The sequence below is a fragment of the Phragmites australis genome, chromosome 23 (genome assembly GCF_958298935.1).
Source record: "Phragmites australis chromosome 23, lpPhrAust1.1, whole genome shotgun sequence".
NCBI lineage: Eukaryota > Viridiplantae > Streptophyta > Magnoliopsida > Poales > Poaceae > Phragmites > Phragmites australis.
In genome coordinates, this window is record NC_084943.1 from 21,439,154 (window position 1) to 21,455,134 (window position 15,981).

General features: G+C 41.4%; 2 protein-coding genes across 4 annotated transcripts; one reads left to right on the top strand and one right to left on the bottom strand.

Annotated features, from left to right (window-relative positions):
* Positions 1-2,144: 2,144 nt before the first annotated feature.
* LOC133906696 (E3 ubiquitin protein ligase DRIP2-like) lies at positions 2,145-7,843 on the bottom strand. The gene is made up of 7 exons (XM_062348668.1): positions 7,296-7,843; positions 6,072-6,171; positions 4,654-4,984; positions 4,093-4,511; positions 3,945-3,995; positions 3,252-3,324; positions 2,145-2,849 (listed from the first exon to the last, which is right to left on the bottom strand). Exons 1-7 carry the CDS (start codon positions 7,618-7,620, stop codon positions 2,676-2,678), a joined length of 1,473 nt encoding a protein of 490 aa, XP_062204652.1. The 5' UTR covers positions 7,621-7,843; the 3' UTR covers positions 2,145-2,675.
* A 1,492-nt stretch (positions 7,844-9,335) lies between these two features.
* LOC133906155 (pyridoxal kinase-like) lies at positions 9,336-15,981 on the top strand. Of its 3 annotated transcripts, XM_062347952.1 has the most exons (13): positions 9,345-9,828; positions 9,905-10,171; positions 10,749-10,842; positions 10,929-11,033; positions 11,216-11,299; positions 11,430-11,503; positions 11,982-12,046; positions 12,161-12,224; positions 12,358-12,423; positions 14,057-14,113; positions 14,749-14,793; positions 14,892-14,945; positions 15,464-15,981. In XM_062347952.1, exons 1-13 carry the CDS (start codon positions 9,487-9,489, stop codon positions 15,602-15,604), a joined length of 1,458 nt encoding a protein of 485 aa, XP_062203936.1. In that variant the 5' UTR covers positions 9,345-9,486; the 3' UTR covers positions 15,605-15,981. The 3 variants fall into 3 exon arrangements, 2 of the variants coding, with proteins under 2 accessions (XP_062203936.1, XP_062203937.1); XR_009907739.1 differs by lacking the exons at positions 14,892-14,945; positions 15,464-15,981 and adding an exon at positions 12,957-13,082 and having other exon boundaries at positions 9,336-9,828; positions 14,749-14,799; XM_062347953.1 differs by lacking the exon at positions 9,905-10,171 and having other exon boundaries at positions 9,346-9,828.

A 15,981-nucleotide genomic window follows, 5' to 3' on the forward strand; every position in this document is an offset into this window, starting at 1 on the left:
TTTGCTTCAAGTTAGCGTTTATGAATGCTTTTGTTTGATGCTGCATGTTCTTTTTAAGTGCCTCCCCTGGCATCTCGTAAGGTTCCGACTACCACATGATATGGCTGACAATGCGTTCTGGCCTCTGGTCTTGCGTACCAAGACCGGAGGCGGTCCGGCAGTGTTGACGCTGCCGACCTTGCAAGCGGAAGCCTGCCCTAGTGAAAGCTTAAGGTTCTATTTATTTCAGCTCAGGATTATAATAAACGGTTTATAGATGATGTATTATAATAAGTTGGATTATGATAAGCTGGAGAGAACTAAGTTGTGAGCTGTTTGGCAATCTAGGTTACTGGAGTCTAGATTATTGGTAAAAGTCTACAATACCCTCAATAGGAGGTGGAGGATTTGAGTATAGGGTGGGAGGACAGGCATTGGTGGGTAATTACCCTTAAATTTGATGGGTACTATAGTAAAAGATCAAAATAAGCTGAAATAAGTTCTTTTTCACAACTTATGAGATTATTATAATCCAAGTTTCAGCTTATAATGATCTAGATAAATAATCTAGCTGTTTGTTTCAGCTCAGAATAAATAAGATAGTTTATTATAATCCTAAGCTGAAATAAACAAGACCTAAAGCAATGCTTTCACCAGGAAAATCTCATTTTTCTTGTATTCTTTTTTTCCCATTTGGTAAAAGAAAAACAAATCTTGAATTGCTTATACCAAATTCATGTTTAACGCCGGATTGTATCACCTCTTCCATTTTTGTCTCTACAATGCAGCATGGGAAAATTCCAATCATGCAGCAGCTCGTGAACAACTTGAGCTTGTCGAAATTCTATTTCCTCGGACAAAACCAATCGCATCGCTGCCCAACATTTTTTATTCATGCAACTTGTTTGGAACAATAAAAAATCTTGCATGAATAGATGATTAGTTCCGAAACATCATGCTCAGGAGACCGATAGTTATTTTCTGAATGATGGTTCGTAAGATAGGCTGGCCTTTAGTGTATGTTGACTTCTCTGCAACCCATATGATTGCACCAAATGCCTTTGGTGTGACCTCTGTTTTCGTAAACTCAGACGATAAACTCATCTGCAGTTTGCCCACACCAAATGTTAAACTAATGCAAACAAAACCTGTTATATCGATTTACCATGGCACCCCAAATCCTGACAAACTGAGTCCTTGCTGATTGTTAATGCAGGCAATGGAGAAAGGCCCACATGATGCCACCTTGTTTGCCAACAATGGAGCTAGCTCTGTTCGAGGCTCAACAATGGAGAAAGATACGTCCTCGTTGGTCGAAGGCATGGTACCGTGAGGCTGTGGCTCTCAGCTTGCTGAAGGTAGAGTAGGCAGTATAGCAGCTGCATCGAATTTAGCCTTGCAATGTAATCTAATCCCTCGTGGTACCTCTATGCCCAGAACTACAAAGGAACAGCTGATGCGTTCGTGTGAGTACTGAAGCTTGACCCTGCGAGTGATGAGATCAAGAAAGCGTCAAGGCAGTGGTCTTGTTCCTATGTACTGCTATTTTCCAGTTATTCTCCTCATTGAGAGAGCCTATTATCCATGGGAACATGAACATCCAAATCTTTCTCGCTCTTTCAAACATCTTTATGATCCACGAACAGTATCCTTGGGCCTTCTGATCTTGAAACTTTGAGCTGCTCGCCCTGAGGAACAGAACCCTTGAGCTGCTGCATCTGGTTCACGTATCTCACATCAATAATCCTCTATAACACTCTTATGGTGCATCCGGCTTGTTTCAATCTATGCTGGACTGTTTTCTTATTTTGGGACCAACTGCAAATTTGTTGTATGATTATTGTATGTGTTTTAGAGCATGTTTGCCAGGAGAATGGGCGTATTATTTCCTAGTAGCACTAATGCTCTGATGCATCTTTCGGTTGAAAGAGAGGCACATGCAGCGCAGTGCGTATCGCCGGCCAGTCAGAAAATGTGGCATGGTCAACAGTTCTTAAGATCTGCTGCAGCTTTTGTGAAAAGAGCACATCAGAACTGATCTTGTGCATGAATGAACTAGATCTTACAAGTATTTGGACAGCCCCAGATACATACAAGCTACAGCGTCAGGTGACAAACCTTAAGATTAAAAATATCATTGAAGAGGGAGTAACAAGGCGCAAATCGAACAGAACAACAGCAGATCGACAAACACTTTGATCCAACAATCCAAATAAATCACAGACAGGTATTACAGCAATTCAGATCCGGGCAACTAAAGAAACTACATTGCATTTTTTTTTTCAAGTAGGAAGAAGGAAAAAGAATTTTTCAAGTAGGAAGAAGGAAAAAGAACTGAAGAAACAACCTGCAGCCCACCGTAATCATTCATCACTTCCAACTTCCAAGGGCGGGGCAACGATATCACCTCTCTTTATCCGACCTAGATGTCAATTCTCACAGCCTCCCCCAAACTCCAAATTACGACTTTCATCTCATCTGTATAACAACAACGAAAGAACAAACAAATCCTTAAAGAACCGAGCATCATCTAACAGCATCAGTGAGAGCAAGAGGGCTGGCTGCAGAGTGCAAAGTAGCCAGCTACATTGTTGAGTATATGTCAACGGGGAGCCCTGTATCTTTGATGACCTCTTCCCATGGGCCAGCGCAACCTTATGTCTGATTAGGAGATCACCAAGTCGACTATGGTACATTCAAGAAGATGCAGACTTTGGTCGCCCATAGCTTATCACCATCACATAATCTCCTCCAGAGGAGCCTATCATCGTCTGCAAAGGGCGCGCCGGGCCAACCCTCAGCCACCGCTCCACTAAATTGCGCACAGGTTGTGCAGGGTTCACTGACTGTCCGCAGCAGCTTATTTCAACCTGTAAACATCAGGATTGGAACTGTTCAGACAGGTTGTAATTCTAAACTTGAAGCTGAAATTCACATTAAAACAGCGGGTGTAAAAATAGCAGAGCATTGCACTGTATTTTCCACATAAAATGCACCTATCACTTGCAATAGAAGGACAGGTGGAATATCTCTGTCATCCCCATACAAGGTGATAAGAAACGTTTGCAACACAGTGCATGAAATTTCACCTATATGTCTAAGATGAGAACTACTCAAATCTGGAGCATGCCAACACTACTGGTTCCAACAATAATGTTAGTGATATTTTTCAATATAAATTCTATGGACTACCTAGACATTTCATAACCACAGTATTAAAATTAAGCACAGCAAAATCATCACTAAACAATACAGAAGGGTAGGAGTCTTACCTCAGATTCACTTAGAAGACTGAGCTTCTGCATAATATACTTTTGGATGGATGATGCAGGTATGCTTCCATCCCTATCACGAGACAATATATTAGCCGCAGTTGAAATAACCAAAAGATATTTTAGTTCCAAAATAACACAGTTGATGCTCTACATCAACAGCTCTGCCACCACGACTATGACAAAACTAACTAGATGGAGATCATGTTCACAATCAAACTATGAGATCTGTATTGGACTTACTGGAGCTCACACTTGACTCAGACGGGTAGCTAATGTATTTGCACATAATGCATGACTACAGTTTTGAGAAGCTTATGGAGATTAAAAGACTAACCATCCTATTTGGTTCCAGAGACTGAAAATATGAAATTGGATAGCTATATTAAAAAAAGAATGTAGTCACATGCACCACACAGGTTATACTTTCGAGGCGACTGATGTTATGCATTTTCTTCAATTAGACTAAGACATGCACACCTGCATGGCACCATCACCTACGACCAATGAAAAATATCTTCATTTCTAATTCTTACAGATTTTTTTTCCTGCTTCATGCTTATCCATTATAAATATATATCATATTGATTCAATGCCAAGAAATTCAATTTCAAATGCAGATTTAGAAAATTATTAATATTGAAATCAGAACTGGTGGTGCATCAGTAGCAGAGCAGAGTAAGATGAGCTCACTTTATTCTCAAATAGTGGGCAGGTATCTGAGGCAAGGGAGGGTCGCCTTTCCTGAAAACAATTGGATAACAGAAGATCAGGGGTGGAACAAACCTAAGATATTGCTTTGACTGAAGTTTTGGATAATTGATACTATGATGCAACTTACTGGTCAAACGAGGCAATCAGTGAAAACCATACTGGGCTTAATGTCTTCTCGTTCTGGCTAGCTGCAGCACTGGAAGCTGCATTGGCTGAAAGTAGGGGGTGTTTCCTCTTCCGACCAGGCCCTCTCCTTCTAAGCAGCACTATTGGCTCAGGAATATCTTTCTTGTCATCCTGAACTTTGGACTTCTGGAGAGGCTCCTTAGCCTTAGTTCTGCTAGAATGCTCACTACTAGGAGATTCATTGGGCTTCTCTACCTTAAAAGCTGGACTCTGTGCACTTGTCCGGGGGGGCTTTGTTTTGCTTGCAGCCTCTACAAGACAATTCAAAGGTCTCCAGAGCTCCGCCTTATCCAAGTCCTTATTATCACCTGCTTTATCTTTACCAGAGGGATGACTTGAAGTGTCCCCATTTGACAATACCTGCGAATGTTAGCGTCAAATGACTGCTGCTATTGTCTGCATTCTTCCATTGATTCATCTTGATGTACATTCATGCAACACAATCCAAAACTACACAAGTGATAGGGTATGATTCAATTAGAATGCTTGAGTATTTATTTACCTGTCTTCTTGTTTGAGGTATTTTGCTCAAGCTATCTAGCAAGCTTGAATTATCAGTTTGCTTATTCAAATTATCATTATCCTTTTTCAAAGGATCCACAATGATAGGACCAAGGCCACGTAACGCGGCTGCCTTCCTGGTAACCGCCCTTGTGCGCCGCCCTGTCAAACCTGCTGGTGTTATTCGAGGTGTATTCACCACCAATGAAGAGATAGACCTTTCTTTCCTTTTAACATGTAGCATAATGGGAGATTCAACTTCTTCAGCATTAATCTTTTTTCTTTTGAATGGAAAAACTTTTGATCTCACATCTTGTAGATTGTTATCAGCTCTGAAATCAAGATATCAAAAGGTTAGAAAGAAAGACACAAGTTAACAAAGCAAATTGCATCCACTGAATTTTTTCCCCCAACTCTGAAGAGCAGCATGATCAAGAATGAAAAGTTCTCTTGGCCACATAGGCAATAGAAACATTCAACTGTGTTTCAGATAACAAGCATTTCTTTGGTCTAACAAAGGCACACAGTGAAATCGCACCATATATAGAAACCTATACTGATGTATTTTCTTACGAACAAATGGCTGACACGAAGCCTCGATAACACAGAGGTGCAATGATCACTAAGTTTTGGTATTAGTATTGCTAAAAATAATGTCAGACAACTAATATAAACAAAATGATGAAAGGTAAGAAAGAACACCGGTGGTCAACTGCAGAATGCATCTGTGATAGGAACCTCATAAGAATTTTTATATAAGAGTATTATTGTAAGTGGAACATTTTGTTCCATTACGCATGTCTTTTGTCATGAATCTCAGAGTATAAAAGAAAGAAACCAACATGGATTTCTTACTTGATATAAAATATAGTCTGGTCGATAGCAGAGAATCGCTACTATTTTCTGAAGTGCAACAATTCCAAAAGGTCACTCTAAGTTATACGCCCAGTGGCGGATCCACCGGGGGGGCTATGGGGGCTCAAGCCCCCCCCCCCCCCCTACGCTGTGCTGCCCCTGAGGAGGAGAGGAAGAAAGAAGGGGGGCTGGAGGAGGAAGGAGGAGGGCTGGAGGAGGAAGAAGGAGATCAGCCCCCCCTTCCACTCAGACCTGGCTCCGCCACTGTATACGCCCCTTCATTATGCAGGAGCAAAATAGCTTTCTTCCAGCTTATTCGAAAGTGGCATAAGTGCTACTGTAGAATTTGGTGATCAAAGTGTTTGTTCTGACATCTTGTTATCCAATGGAAATAGATGCAAAATCCAGGAAACTTAGCTGTGAAGTCAAAGTTGTGCTGATAAACATGTATTTTAGCAGTAAGAAACGTACAAGAACATTTAGCAAAGCAAACCATTTGTAGTACAATAAAAAATATAATTGCTCAAAGTAATTTCTTAAAAAGAAAGGCCACGAAAAGAATACCTAAGCTTCTCAAGTGGAGTGCAGCCAAGATCAATTTTACATACTGGGCAGTGATCTTGCTCTTCATCATTGAGCTTCTTATAGATACACTTTCTACAAACTGCATAATACAAAGAACATAGCTCAAAAATCATTAGGAGTCTAGATGTGAGGATTTCATTACACAGAAAAAATGTTTAAGGCACAATGCTTCATTTCACATGAAAAGAAAATCGCTGCACAAAAGTTTCTCACCATCGAAACATAAAAAACGTTTCATACTGTAATATATCTAATCATGAGAAGTAAAATGATGCATGCAAATGAACAAAAGATATTCACATTTGTGCTAGCATGGACTTTATAGCTTGAAATGCCCAAATCCATTTAAAATTAGACTCAGAGGGTCAAAACACAAAGTGATGAATTTCACCTTACAAATGTTGAAAACCAATCATAGCTCCCAAAATCTCAAAGGCACACACAAAATGAACAATTACACCAGCTGATTCATGCATGCAGAGCAATCAAATTGTTTGCAACTATTTACCACCTATGATTCCACATTGAGGCCTCAAGAGTGTTTTAGTGTACAGTTCCACCAATTACAGGCCAACATCCGATGAACTTGAATTGAATACCAAAGAAAAAAAGATCCCTTACAGACACTACTAATGTGGATGATGAACTCGAACTGAATAGTGAATACCAACTTACATAACTCTGTGAACAGTATCACCCAAATTTATCTCAACAGGAACCAAAGATCACCAATCCAACAACCCAGAATTCAAAATCTACGTAAAATCCACGTGTTGAAGCCCAGCATTGATGCAGCATTGCATCACGACTCAATAACTAAATTGCAGCTCAGCCCGGCAAGGCAAGAATAGAAAGCAAGAAATGTACCAAACGTGGTCAACTCAAACTAGATTTACGTGGAATCGAGAGACCAAAGCGCAACACAACCCGGAACGCACGCACGTCGAGAATCGCAATCGCGCATGAACGCCGAGAAGGCGTTACAGCATCCGCGAATCGCGGGAAATGGCCGAGCTCGGCGCCACCGACGCACGTCCCGGACTCCGGCGACCAAATCCGGAGCCGCAAGAACGAGGCGCGCGTCGAATCGAATCGCCGGTACGCAAGACTCTCAAAGAAACGCTGCGAATCGTCGTAAAGATGCGAGGTTTCGAGGCCGGCGGGATCGCGTCGGCGGAGCATCCGGAGCAGGGAGTTACTCACATGTGTGGAGGCACTCGGAGATGGTGGTTGCGTCGCGGAGCAGGCGGCGGCAGAGCGGGCACGTCATGCAGCGCACGAGCAGCTCCCGCTTCACCATCACCACCGCGCCATCCCCCACCGTACCGCGCCGCCGCCGCCGCCCACCTCCCCTCCTCTCCTCCTCCTCCTCCTCCTCATCCTCGCCCTCCTCCTCCTTACCCTCCATCTTCACCGCCTCCTCCGCCTTCCCCTGCTCCTCGCCAGCCTCCGCCGCTCCCTCCACCTTCGCCTCAGCCTCCGGCTCCACGGCCGGCGGCTTCTCCGGCGATGCGGGCCCCGTCTGCATGGCGTGGGTCCCCCACCGTGTGGCTAGCTCCGCATGCTGGGGAGGGGCAAAGGCGCCGCCTTTATTGCGCTGTCGCCTCCCCTCCGCGTGGAAATGGGAGGAGAGATCGAAGAGGACGACGAGGAGGAGAAGAGAGTTGAAGACTTGAAGCAGAGGAAGAAGAAAAAAAATTATTTACGTGTTTATCGAGGAAGAGAAGCCGAAGTACGAAGTGGGGAAGGTAATGAAGGAAGAGGGGTTGTTTTATTTCGCCTTTTTTCCCCTTTTTTTTTTCTTTTGCGTTGCTTTTTGTGTGAAGAACAAAATCAACATGTTTGGATTTATGCATTGTTGTTATCCACTTTTTCATGGTACGTGATCGTTTGTTGGAGTTATATTCCTATTTTGTATGAACTTTTACTCCTTTGTAATTTTACTATTGTTGTTAGGTGATGTCATGGCTTATTTTTCCTTTTTTTTTAGGGGGTTTTTCTATTTGTTGCTTATGGTTTGTTGAATTTGTGAAGATCTAGGGCTGAGCTGGTAATATCGATCATGATATTTATTATTCTATTTTCTATGTCACTATAAAAGATAGCAGTGTAAATTCTTTAAGTTGGAAAGAAGACTACTCACGTGTATGCGATATAAATATAATAAGATATACAAATAAAAAACATTGTGAAACACTATAATGAACAGGTGATTTTGGTGTGGTGTTTATACATCTGGTGTTTAACATGCTGAAAAGAAAATCATGTGGCAGAAGATGCTAAAACGGCAATGTGTAAAGAAAATCGCACAACGCTTTACGCTATCACCTGTATGAATTTTTTGGCAAGCAATTAGTGGTTTTGTCCCTATTGGTAACTGGCTTGCATGGATAAACGATTGAGGACAGAAATGCGTGAGCAAGTGAAACCTTTGCTTGTGAGTAAACATAAGCATCGCGTCAAAAAATCAGATGGCAAGAGTGAGGTTTGAAATTTTGTTATGGCTTTCCTTTTGGCATGCAATACCTAAGTTGCATCACATTTCATGCACAATACTGCTATAGGTTGTATATATTATATTTTTTCTTAGTTTCGTTCCTGCTAAATTATTTCCACGCATCTATGGTGTGGTTATCATATCGGCTAAATTTTAAAGGTAACAAGAAACGTTGCAAAAAAAATTAGTGTTGTTTATGCGAGAACATCCACAAGGGGTGATTATATATTGCGCAAGAGGATTACTCTATTACTCTGTGCGGTGTTAAATTAAGGTGTTTCCGTTTTCAAATCAGTTTTGTGCTTTGTAATGAAAATTGATCGTACACAGGGTTAATGCTGCAAGGTTATAAGCCCCCTGTAGCACTAGGTTTCTTATGTTAGCAGAAATAAAAGGATTATCAATGTTCTTCTCTTACTCATCACATGCAGTGGTAGCAACCCAAATTAAATATATATTTGCATTCTTGATTAGAAATTGATATGGTATATATTTGCATTCTTGAAGATGAGAAGCATGAACATACAAACCTTCACATGAAAATGAACACCCGGTGCATGAAAAGTAGAAACTAGCCTCAACCACATTTTTGAGCCGTGTTTGATCCATATGGAACCCTAACGTGTATACCTCACTGATCCTATATATCCTTTGAACTATTGAAGTAGTTATAGCCAGCATGTACCACTTTTTAGACATGGTCCCTCTGACATAAACTGTATGTATGACTCACCAGCGGCGTCATGCGTCCAGTTAGGTCGGAGGGTATCCCTGGACGTGAGCAGAGTGCAGGTTGTTACTGGGCCGAGGACACTAACAGTCCCATGTGGGCCCAATGTTACCTTAGGTACCCTTCGGCCCATTCAACTAGGCCTCACAACGTGGGCTCAGGTCTTGATGGGCCCAAACACGGCTCGTGGGCCCACCGAGCCCGAGCCCTGCTGGCCGGGCCCAAATGGGAGGGGCCAGCCCACCTCAAGCCCCCGACGCTTCCCACGTGGGCCACCGCATCAAGGAATCCAGCCCGTCCGATTCGCAAGGGACGGCCCAGCATCGGGCCGTACGCCCCCATCGCCATCCACTCGTCCACGACCCCCGCGCTCAGCCGCCTCTGCCTCGCCGCCGACCGCCGCTCCCCTCGCCGCCGACCGCCGCGTGCTCCTCGTGGGGGAGGTGGGCCCCACGACCCTCCCCGCCTTTCTTCTGCAGGCGCGTAACGAATACGACCTGCTGCTAGTGGTAATTAATAATAAAATTACGAGAAAAAAAATCGAACAAGCGAGCTCTGCTCCTCCTCATTAGTCAAGCTGATTAGGTGAGCATCAGAGGAGAGCGGATTCGATTGCTTCTCCTCTCGTCGTGCTTGAGTCTGACCGGAAGTGATCCGTGCTTGGTGTGTTTCTGTGCTGTGGCCTGCTGCTGCTGCTGCTGCTGCTGCTGCTGCAAGGAGGGTTTCGTGCGGTCGCTGCTGCGGCGGAGGGCGGCGGTGCTGCATCGGGCGATGGCGCGGCCGCCGATCCTGTCCGTTGCGCTGCCGTCCGACACCGGCCGCGTGCTCAGCATCCAGTCCCACACCGTCCAGGTCCAACCCTTGCCCTGCCTCCCCCATCCGTATGCTGTTGTGTTCCTGCTTGCTCCCCTCACTCCCGCTGGGGCGGGATTACTGTGGTTTGCGCGCCTTTGGCCGGGATGAGCGATGGGTGGATTCGGGAGCCAAGCGAAAGGGCTCCGCGGGTTCTACCATGTATGCATGGGTAGGCTGAGAACACTGCCCTCGTGCTCTGTGGTGTGCAACACTTCCTTCCTTGGATGTGGGTGTTGCTTGCATGTACTGGTTTAGGATAGATCATAGGCTCCTAGCTAGTGTTCCTTTGATGAGTTGATGTGGTGTTTATACGATGCAGGCATGCGTGCCATATACTTTCGTGTCGTCAGCGTGGCTGTTGCCTGCTGAACGGCGTCACCTTATCGTGTGATGTCTCAGCAGTCACGAGTTCGGTTCCCTGTTCATCTGGTTGGGTTGGATACTTGGATTAGAGATTTGTCAGCTAAGACAATCTGCATGATTTTTTTTTTCAAAAGTAGGAAATCATTAGACGTTTTCACTTGTCAATGTGATGTATATGATGATCGGCTCAGGCTGTCTTGCTTATATTCAGGGGTATGTTGGCAACAAATCAGCCGTATTTCCCCTGCAACTTCTTGGCTTTGATGTGGATCCGATAAACTCTGTACAGTTTTCTAATCATACAGGTAGAGGTTGATGGGCTGTTTCATACAACTACTTGTGTGCAATCTATTTCAGGAACCTAAATAATACCCACTATGTGTTATCTCAGGATACCCAACATTTAGGGGCCAGGTTCTCAATGGCAATGAGCTGTGGGACCTTATTGAAGGACTGGAAGAAAATGAATTATTGCATTATACACATTTATTAACAGGTGAATGACTGTTAAGACTCCTCAATTTATACCTACCCGTCATTCATTCCAAAGAAAGAACATGTTGATCACTTGATCCGTCTTCACTGATGTTTCTTCATGATGGCAGGCCATGTTCATATCTTTTTACTGCCAAACTTGTCTCATCACGCACATAGTAACATGCTATTTATGGTTCTCAGGTTATATAGGTTCTGTTTCCTTTTTAAATGCTGTGCTACAAGTTGTGGACAAATTACGATCAGTCAATCCTGATCTTACATATGGTAATTTTTTCTCACCTTTCGTTATTTGTATGTTTGTTTCTTTACCAAATTTTATAGGGGCAATTGTGCCATAACTAATGCCTTACTAGAAATGGTTAATCTCTGTTTACTAATTGCAAACATGCTGCAGTTTGCGACCCAGTTCTTGGTGATGAAGGAAAACTATATGTTCCTCAGGAGTTAATATCTGTTTATCAACAGAAGGTGATTTAGTCCATTTTGACCTTCTACGATTATCTGATATGATATCAAATGCTGGGAATTGCTCATCCTTAGATTTTTTTAACATGTCAAGGCTGTTATTTATCACAAATACAAGCTTTCACTATATACAAACATGTGATGCTCACGGGTTCTATAATTTCCCTTCGGGCCCTTCCTTAGACTAAACTGTTACTTTTTTATTATAGAACACTATATTATATTTTTTTTCTTGTAGAAGTTATTAGAGCCAGTTATGTGCCTTACTACCTTTTATTCAGATTTCAGAATTTGGTATTGTTAACTTCTGTTCCCTTTGTTAATTGAGCTATGGAGTGAAAATTATACAATAGACCAGGGCCTCTCATTTCAAATATGCTATCTCTGAGTTCTTATTCTTCATGGAAAGATCACAATGCTTTGCAGGCCGCATATATTTACCTATCCTAATTTTTTCATCTTCTCATGAAACCATCTGTAGGTTGTCCCAGTTTCTTCTATGCTTACACCTAACGAATTTGAAGTTGAGCTACTTACTGGATTGAGGTAGCCATGCTCTTTTTTCGAAAAAAAAAGAGGGATTCCACACCATACTTATCATATTGTCAGATTCCATATTTCCATGCATATTTATTTTCTTAATTGAATGTATACTTACAGGATTACCTCCGAACAAGATGGCTTGACAGCTTGCAATACCCTCCACAGTGCTGGACCACGGAAGGTTTGCCCCTTATCTAACAGCTACATAGAATCACTCGTAGACTCTATCGTTCACTTTGTTCCTTGTTTCACCTTTATAAAAGGGTTGCTAATGCAGCTAATTGTGTATGTGTTTGGTTGCTATCATCTTCAAGGTGGTCATAACTAGTGCGCTTATTGAAGGCAGGCTGCTCCTTATCGGAAGTCACAAAAAGACAGAGGTAGACTTTTGAGTTCTGACAGAATTATGCAATTGACATCTATTTACATGCTACTATCAATGCATTACAGTTGCAAATGGAAAATTTATTTGTTCGACAGAGTTATTCATCAAAATTATATAGGCTACAAAAACTATTGAGCTACCTAAACTTCCACATGAGACTAGCGAGAAGAACACTCAGTTACATTTGCACAGTCAAATTTTCAGAGCCAACAGAACCTGCATATACATAACTAATCAAGGTGATAAACTGGGGTGTTTTTGGCTGACTATGAACTACTTACCAGTCCATGCAATAGGATGTCTCAGGGCTGTGAATTGTGATATATTCATGTGGAATAGTTGTCAGCTATGCCAGGTGCACTATATTGAACAGTTGTCAGGTTGACATGTAAGCCTGGTCTTGCTTGTGGCGCTCACAATCACAGCTCTGCTCTTGATGTAGGCCATTATTGTTTTGTTGTCACGTTGACACCGAGTAAGTTATTTTTTGTATTGATTAGGATTTACAAGTGACACTGTCTTTTATAGTTGTGGCATGTAGCATCACCAAACGGCCCAAACATGTATGGAATTCGGTATGTTCTCGATTCAGGACATGTAACTGTTTCTTGTGGTAACTTGCCCTTTATCGTGGATGACTAGGTGCCAGTATAGGTAAACTGACCCATCATTCAACTGAATGTACGATAATATTGTATTCTTGGCCTGGTTTTTAGTAAATTTTCGTCAAGTCTGAGTAAAATTATACAATTTAATTTCATAATTAAATAAGTGATTCAAACAAATAGCGACTGTGTATACTGGACATATTTCCCTAATTTCTCACCAAAACTATCTAGCTTTTAATTTGTCATACTGAGATGCCCAGATGCAACAAGTTTGACCACAAGGCAACCCAAATTGATAAGAGTATGATCTAGGCTTCCTGTCCTGTCAGAAAGCCAATCTCAGTCTGCCATAGTTTACTCATCAGGAATTCTGGATCAATTTTCTGAACCTTCTTTGAGAAGTTTATTTGCTTGTTGCATTTATGATAATTTTTAGAGTAAATTTTAGGAAACCCCATGTATTATGGTCAAAGTTGCATAAAACCCCAGGTATTATGACTTGTAGCACATAACCCCAGGTATCATGGTCCTTACATTTCACAAAACCCCACCCCTATTTATAGTCCAGACAATACAACATGTTAGGCACATATTTGTTTAAATCTTCATGTCATAAAGTGTTTATAGAATTTTGAATTATTGATTTCTTGATTGAGATGATTGGTTTAACTCCTTATTAGTTTGAACAATACTGTTTCAGATATAAAAAATTAGCTTACATTTAGTTAAGGGTGGAGTTTTATGAAACCTTTATACCATAAAAACTGGGGTTATGTGCCACAAGTCATAATATCCGTGGTTTTCTGCAACTTCGACTATAAGTCATGGGGTTTACTGAAATTTACTCTAATTTTTAGCGTCTGAAAAAATAACAGGAATACACGATTTTATAAGTTATGTATTGCTTGTGTGGATGGATGCAGTGGAAATGGGTTTGATTTGCTTCCAAATATATGTTCTTGTTTGTTTTGGTATGGTAATATCATATTTATACAGGAGATTTACTTTATCTTTTTTCAGGAACATCCGCCAGAACAATTTAAGATTGAGATACCGAAGATACCTGCATATTTCACAGTATGCACTTCTCTGTGATAATTGATTAACTCTTTTTTATATATTAATATATCTCTAGTTTTTTTTATTGTCAACTTCTAGATCGTTGTTTAGGGAACAGATTGGCATAGCTGATCCCTAGATTGGAGTTTGGAGTAAAAAATATGATTTGTTTGATCAATTGTAGCCTGATTTATGTAGGAGTTTCCTATATTAGTCTATTTAAACTGACTAGTAGTCAGTGAGCATGTGGAAGTTGAACTTGAACCCATGTCGCAAAAGGAATTTACAAACTATAATTATGTTAGCACACAAAATTAGTTACAAGCTTCAAACACAAGATATTAAGGGTACTATTGCCATTAAAATCGGTGGCATTAAGGATGGCAGAGGACAACCACACGATCAAGTACACAAACAGCTGAGATGAAACGTGACGAGTGCACAAACAGCTGTGTGTTTGTGAAGTATCTCATTATCATCGGAGATAAGTGGATTGAGAGTGGAGTGGTGGAGGAAAAAGAAGTAATGTGGACCTGTTTCCCTTTAACATATTCTGCATTGCAAGCTTGGTATTTATAGCATTACTAGTGTACAGTTCAATGAATAATTCATCGGTTGTATAAATTTTCTCCTGTCTCCATAATGCTATGCAGGGAACTGGAGATCTAGCAACTGCTCTTCTATTAGGATGGAGTAATGTGAGACCTGGGGAAAGTTCACTAATTTTCTTATGGATTTATCTTGTCATGGTTTGCTTGTTTCTAATACATGTTTCCTTTGCTTGTGATGTTCACAGAAATATCCTGATAACCTCGAGACAGCCGCTGAACTGGCAGTATCCAGTTTGCAGGTATCTCAGTCATGCTGCTCTATACAATGGTCTAACTTTTAGGATTGCTTGTTATGTCTTCCATATGCTGCACTTAGGCAGCATGCTGTATTAGCAATCCTGATTTCTGGTTATGAATTTCATGGATTTTCCTCACATATAGTTAGAACTAAGACAGAAATTTCAATTCACGGGTAGGTCACAGTTCTCACTGGTTAGTTACTGATAGTATCCTGCTAGCTTTCTGTTTCTTGCATGCCCTTTCTCTTATGTATCACTCATGCCATGTGTAAATTGTTGTACCTGGTTTAGTTCTGGTGCTAATTTAAGCTCATGTGCATGTTCTTTGTATAAGGCTTCAATGTTGTGTAAAATATAAAATGGTAAGTCAATTTTAACCAGCTAATTGTTGCAACCGGACAGTTGTGTAGAAGCTTTTTAGGAATTACAACCCAGTTTGCTTGCTAGGACTAGTGACACTGACACTGTTGTTGTATAACTATTCGAAGTTTACATAGAATACATTACTATTTCCGCAGGCAGTCCTAAAAAGAACTGTGGAAGACTATAAAAGGGCTGGCTTTGACCCATCAACTAGCAGCTTAGAGATCCGGTTGATTCAAAGCCAGGATGACATTCGTAACCCAGCAAGGACATGCAAGGCTGTGAAGTATAGCTGAATCCATAGTAATTGTGAGAAGCATCATGAAACTGGTACGTGAAAGTTGTTGTAGCTCATGGAGAAGTGCTCTTAAGCCGATTGTGGACTTCCGCAAGTATACCAGGACTCCAACAAGTGCCTGCCTCCAGTTTTATGATCATTGTTTCAACATACTTTATCGCTTCAGTTTTGGAATACCGTTTCTATTATATTATAGTTCCAAAATCACAATGAATCAAATATCAGAAAACAAGAATAATTAACACGCTGCTTTTGTTACAATTTGTCAGAATGTCATGGGCATATCTCATAGATTGTACAAATGGTAGAGGCATATTTGAAGTGCCATTGCATACAATGAATAAATAGCAGTTGTTGTTGTTGTTGTTTTAGCAA

Excerpts from the sequence above, each read along its gene's own strand:
- LOC133906696 (XM_062348668.1), bottom strand. The coding sequence starts at position 7,620 with ATGCAGACGGGGCCCGCATCGCCGGAGAAGCCGCCGGCCGTGGAGCCG. Across the intron at positions 3,325-3,944 it reads GCCCACTATTTGAGAATAAA|GGATGGAAGCATACCTGCAT; the intron begins GTGAGCTCATCT and ends GTCTCGTGATAG. Across the intron at positions 2,850-3,251 it reads GTCTTCTAAGTGAATCTGAG|GTTGAAATAAGCTGCTGCGG; the intron begins GTAAGACTCCTA and ends TGATGTTTACAG.
- LOC133906155 (XM_062347952.1), top strand. The coding sequence starts at position 9,487 with ATGGGCCCAAACACGGCTCGTGGGCCCACCGAGCCCGAGCCCTGCTGG. Across the intron at positions 11,504-11,981 it reads TATCTGTTTATCAACAGAAG|GTTGTCCCAGTTTCTTCTAT; the intron begins GTGATTTAGTCC and ends AACCATCTGTAG. Across the intron at positions 12,424-14,056 it reads GAAGTCACAAAAAGACAGAG|GAACATCCGCCAGAACAATT; the intron begins GTAGACTTTTGA and ends ATCTTTTTTCAG.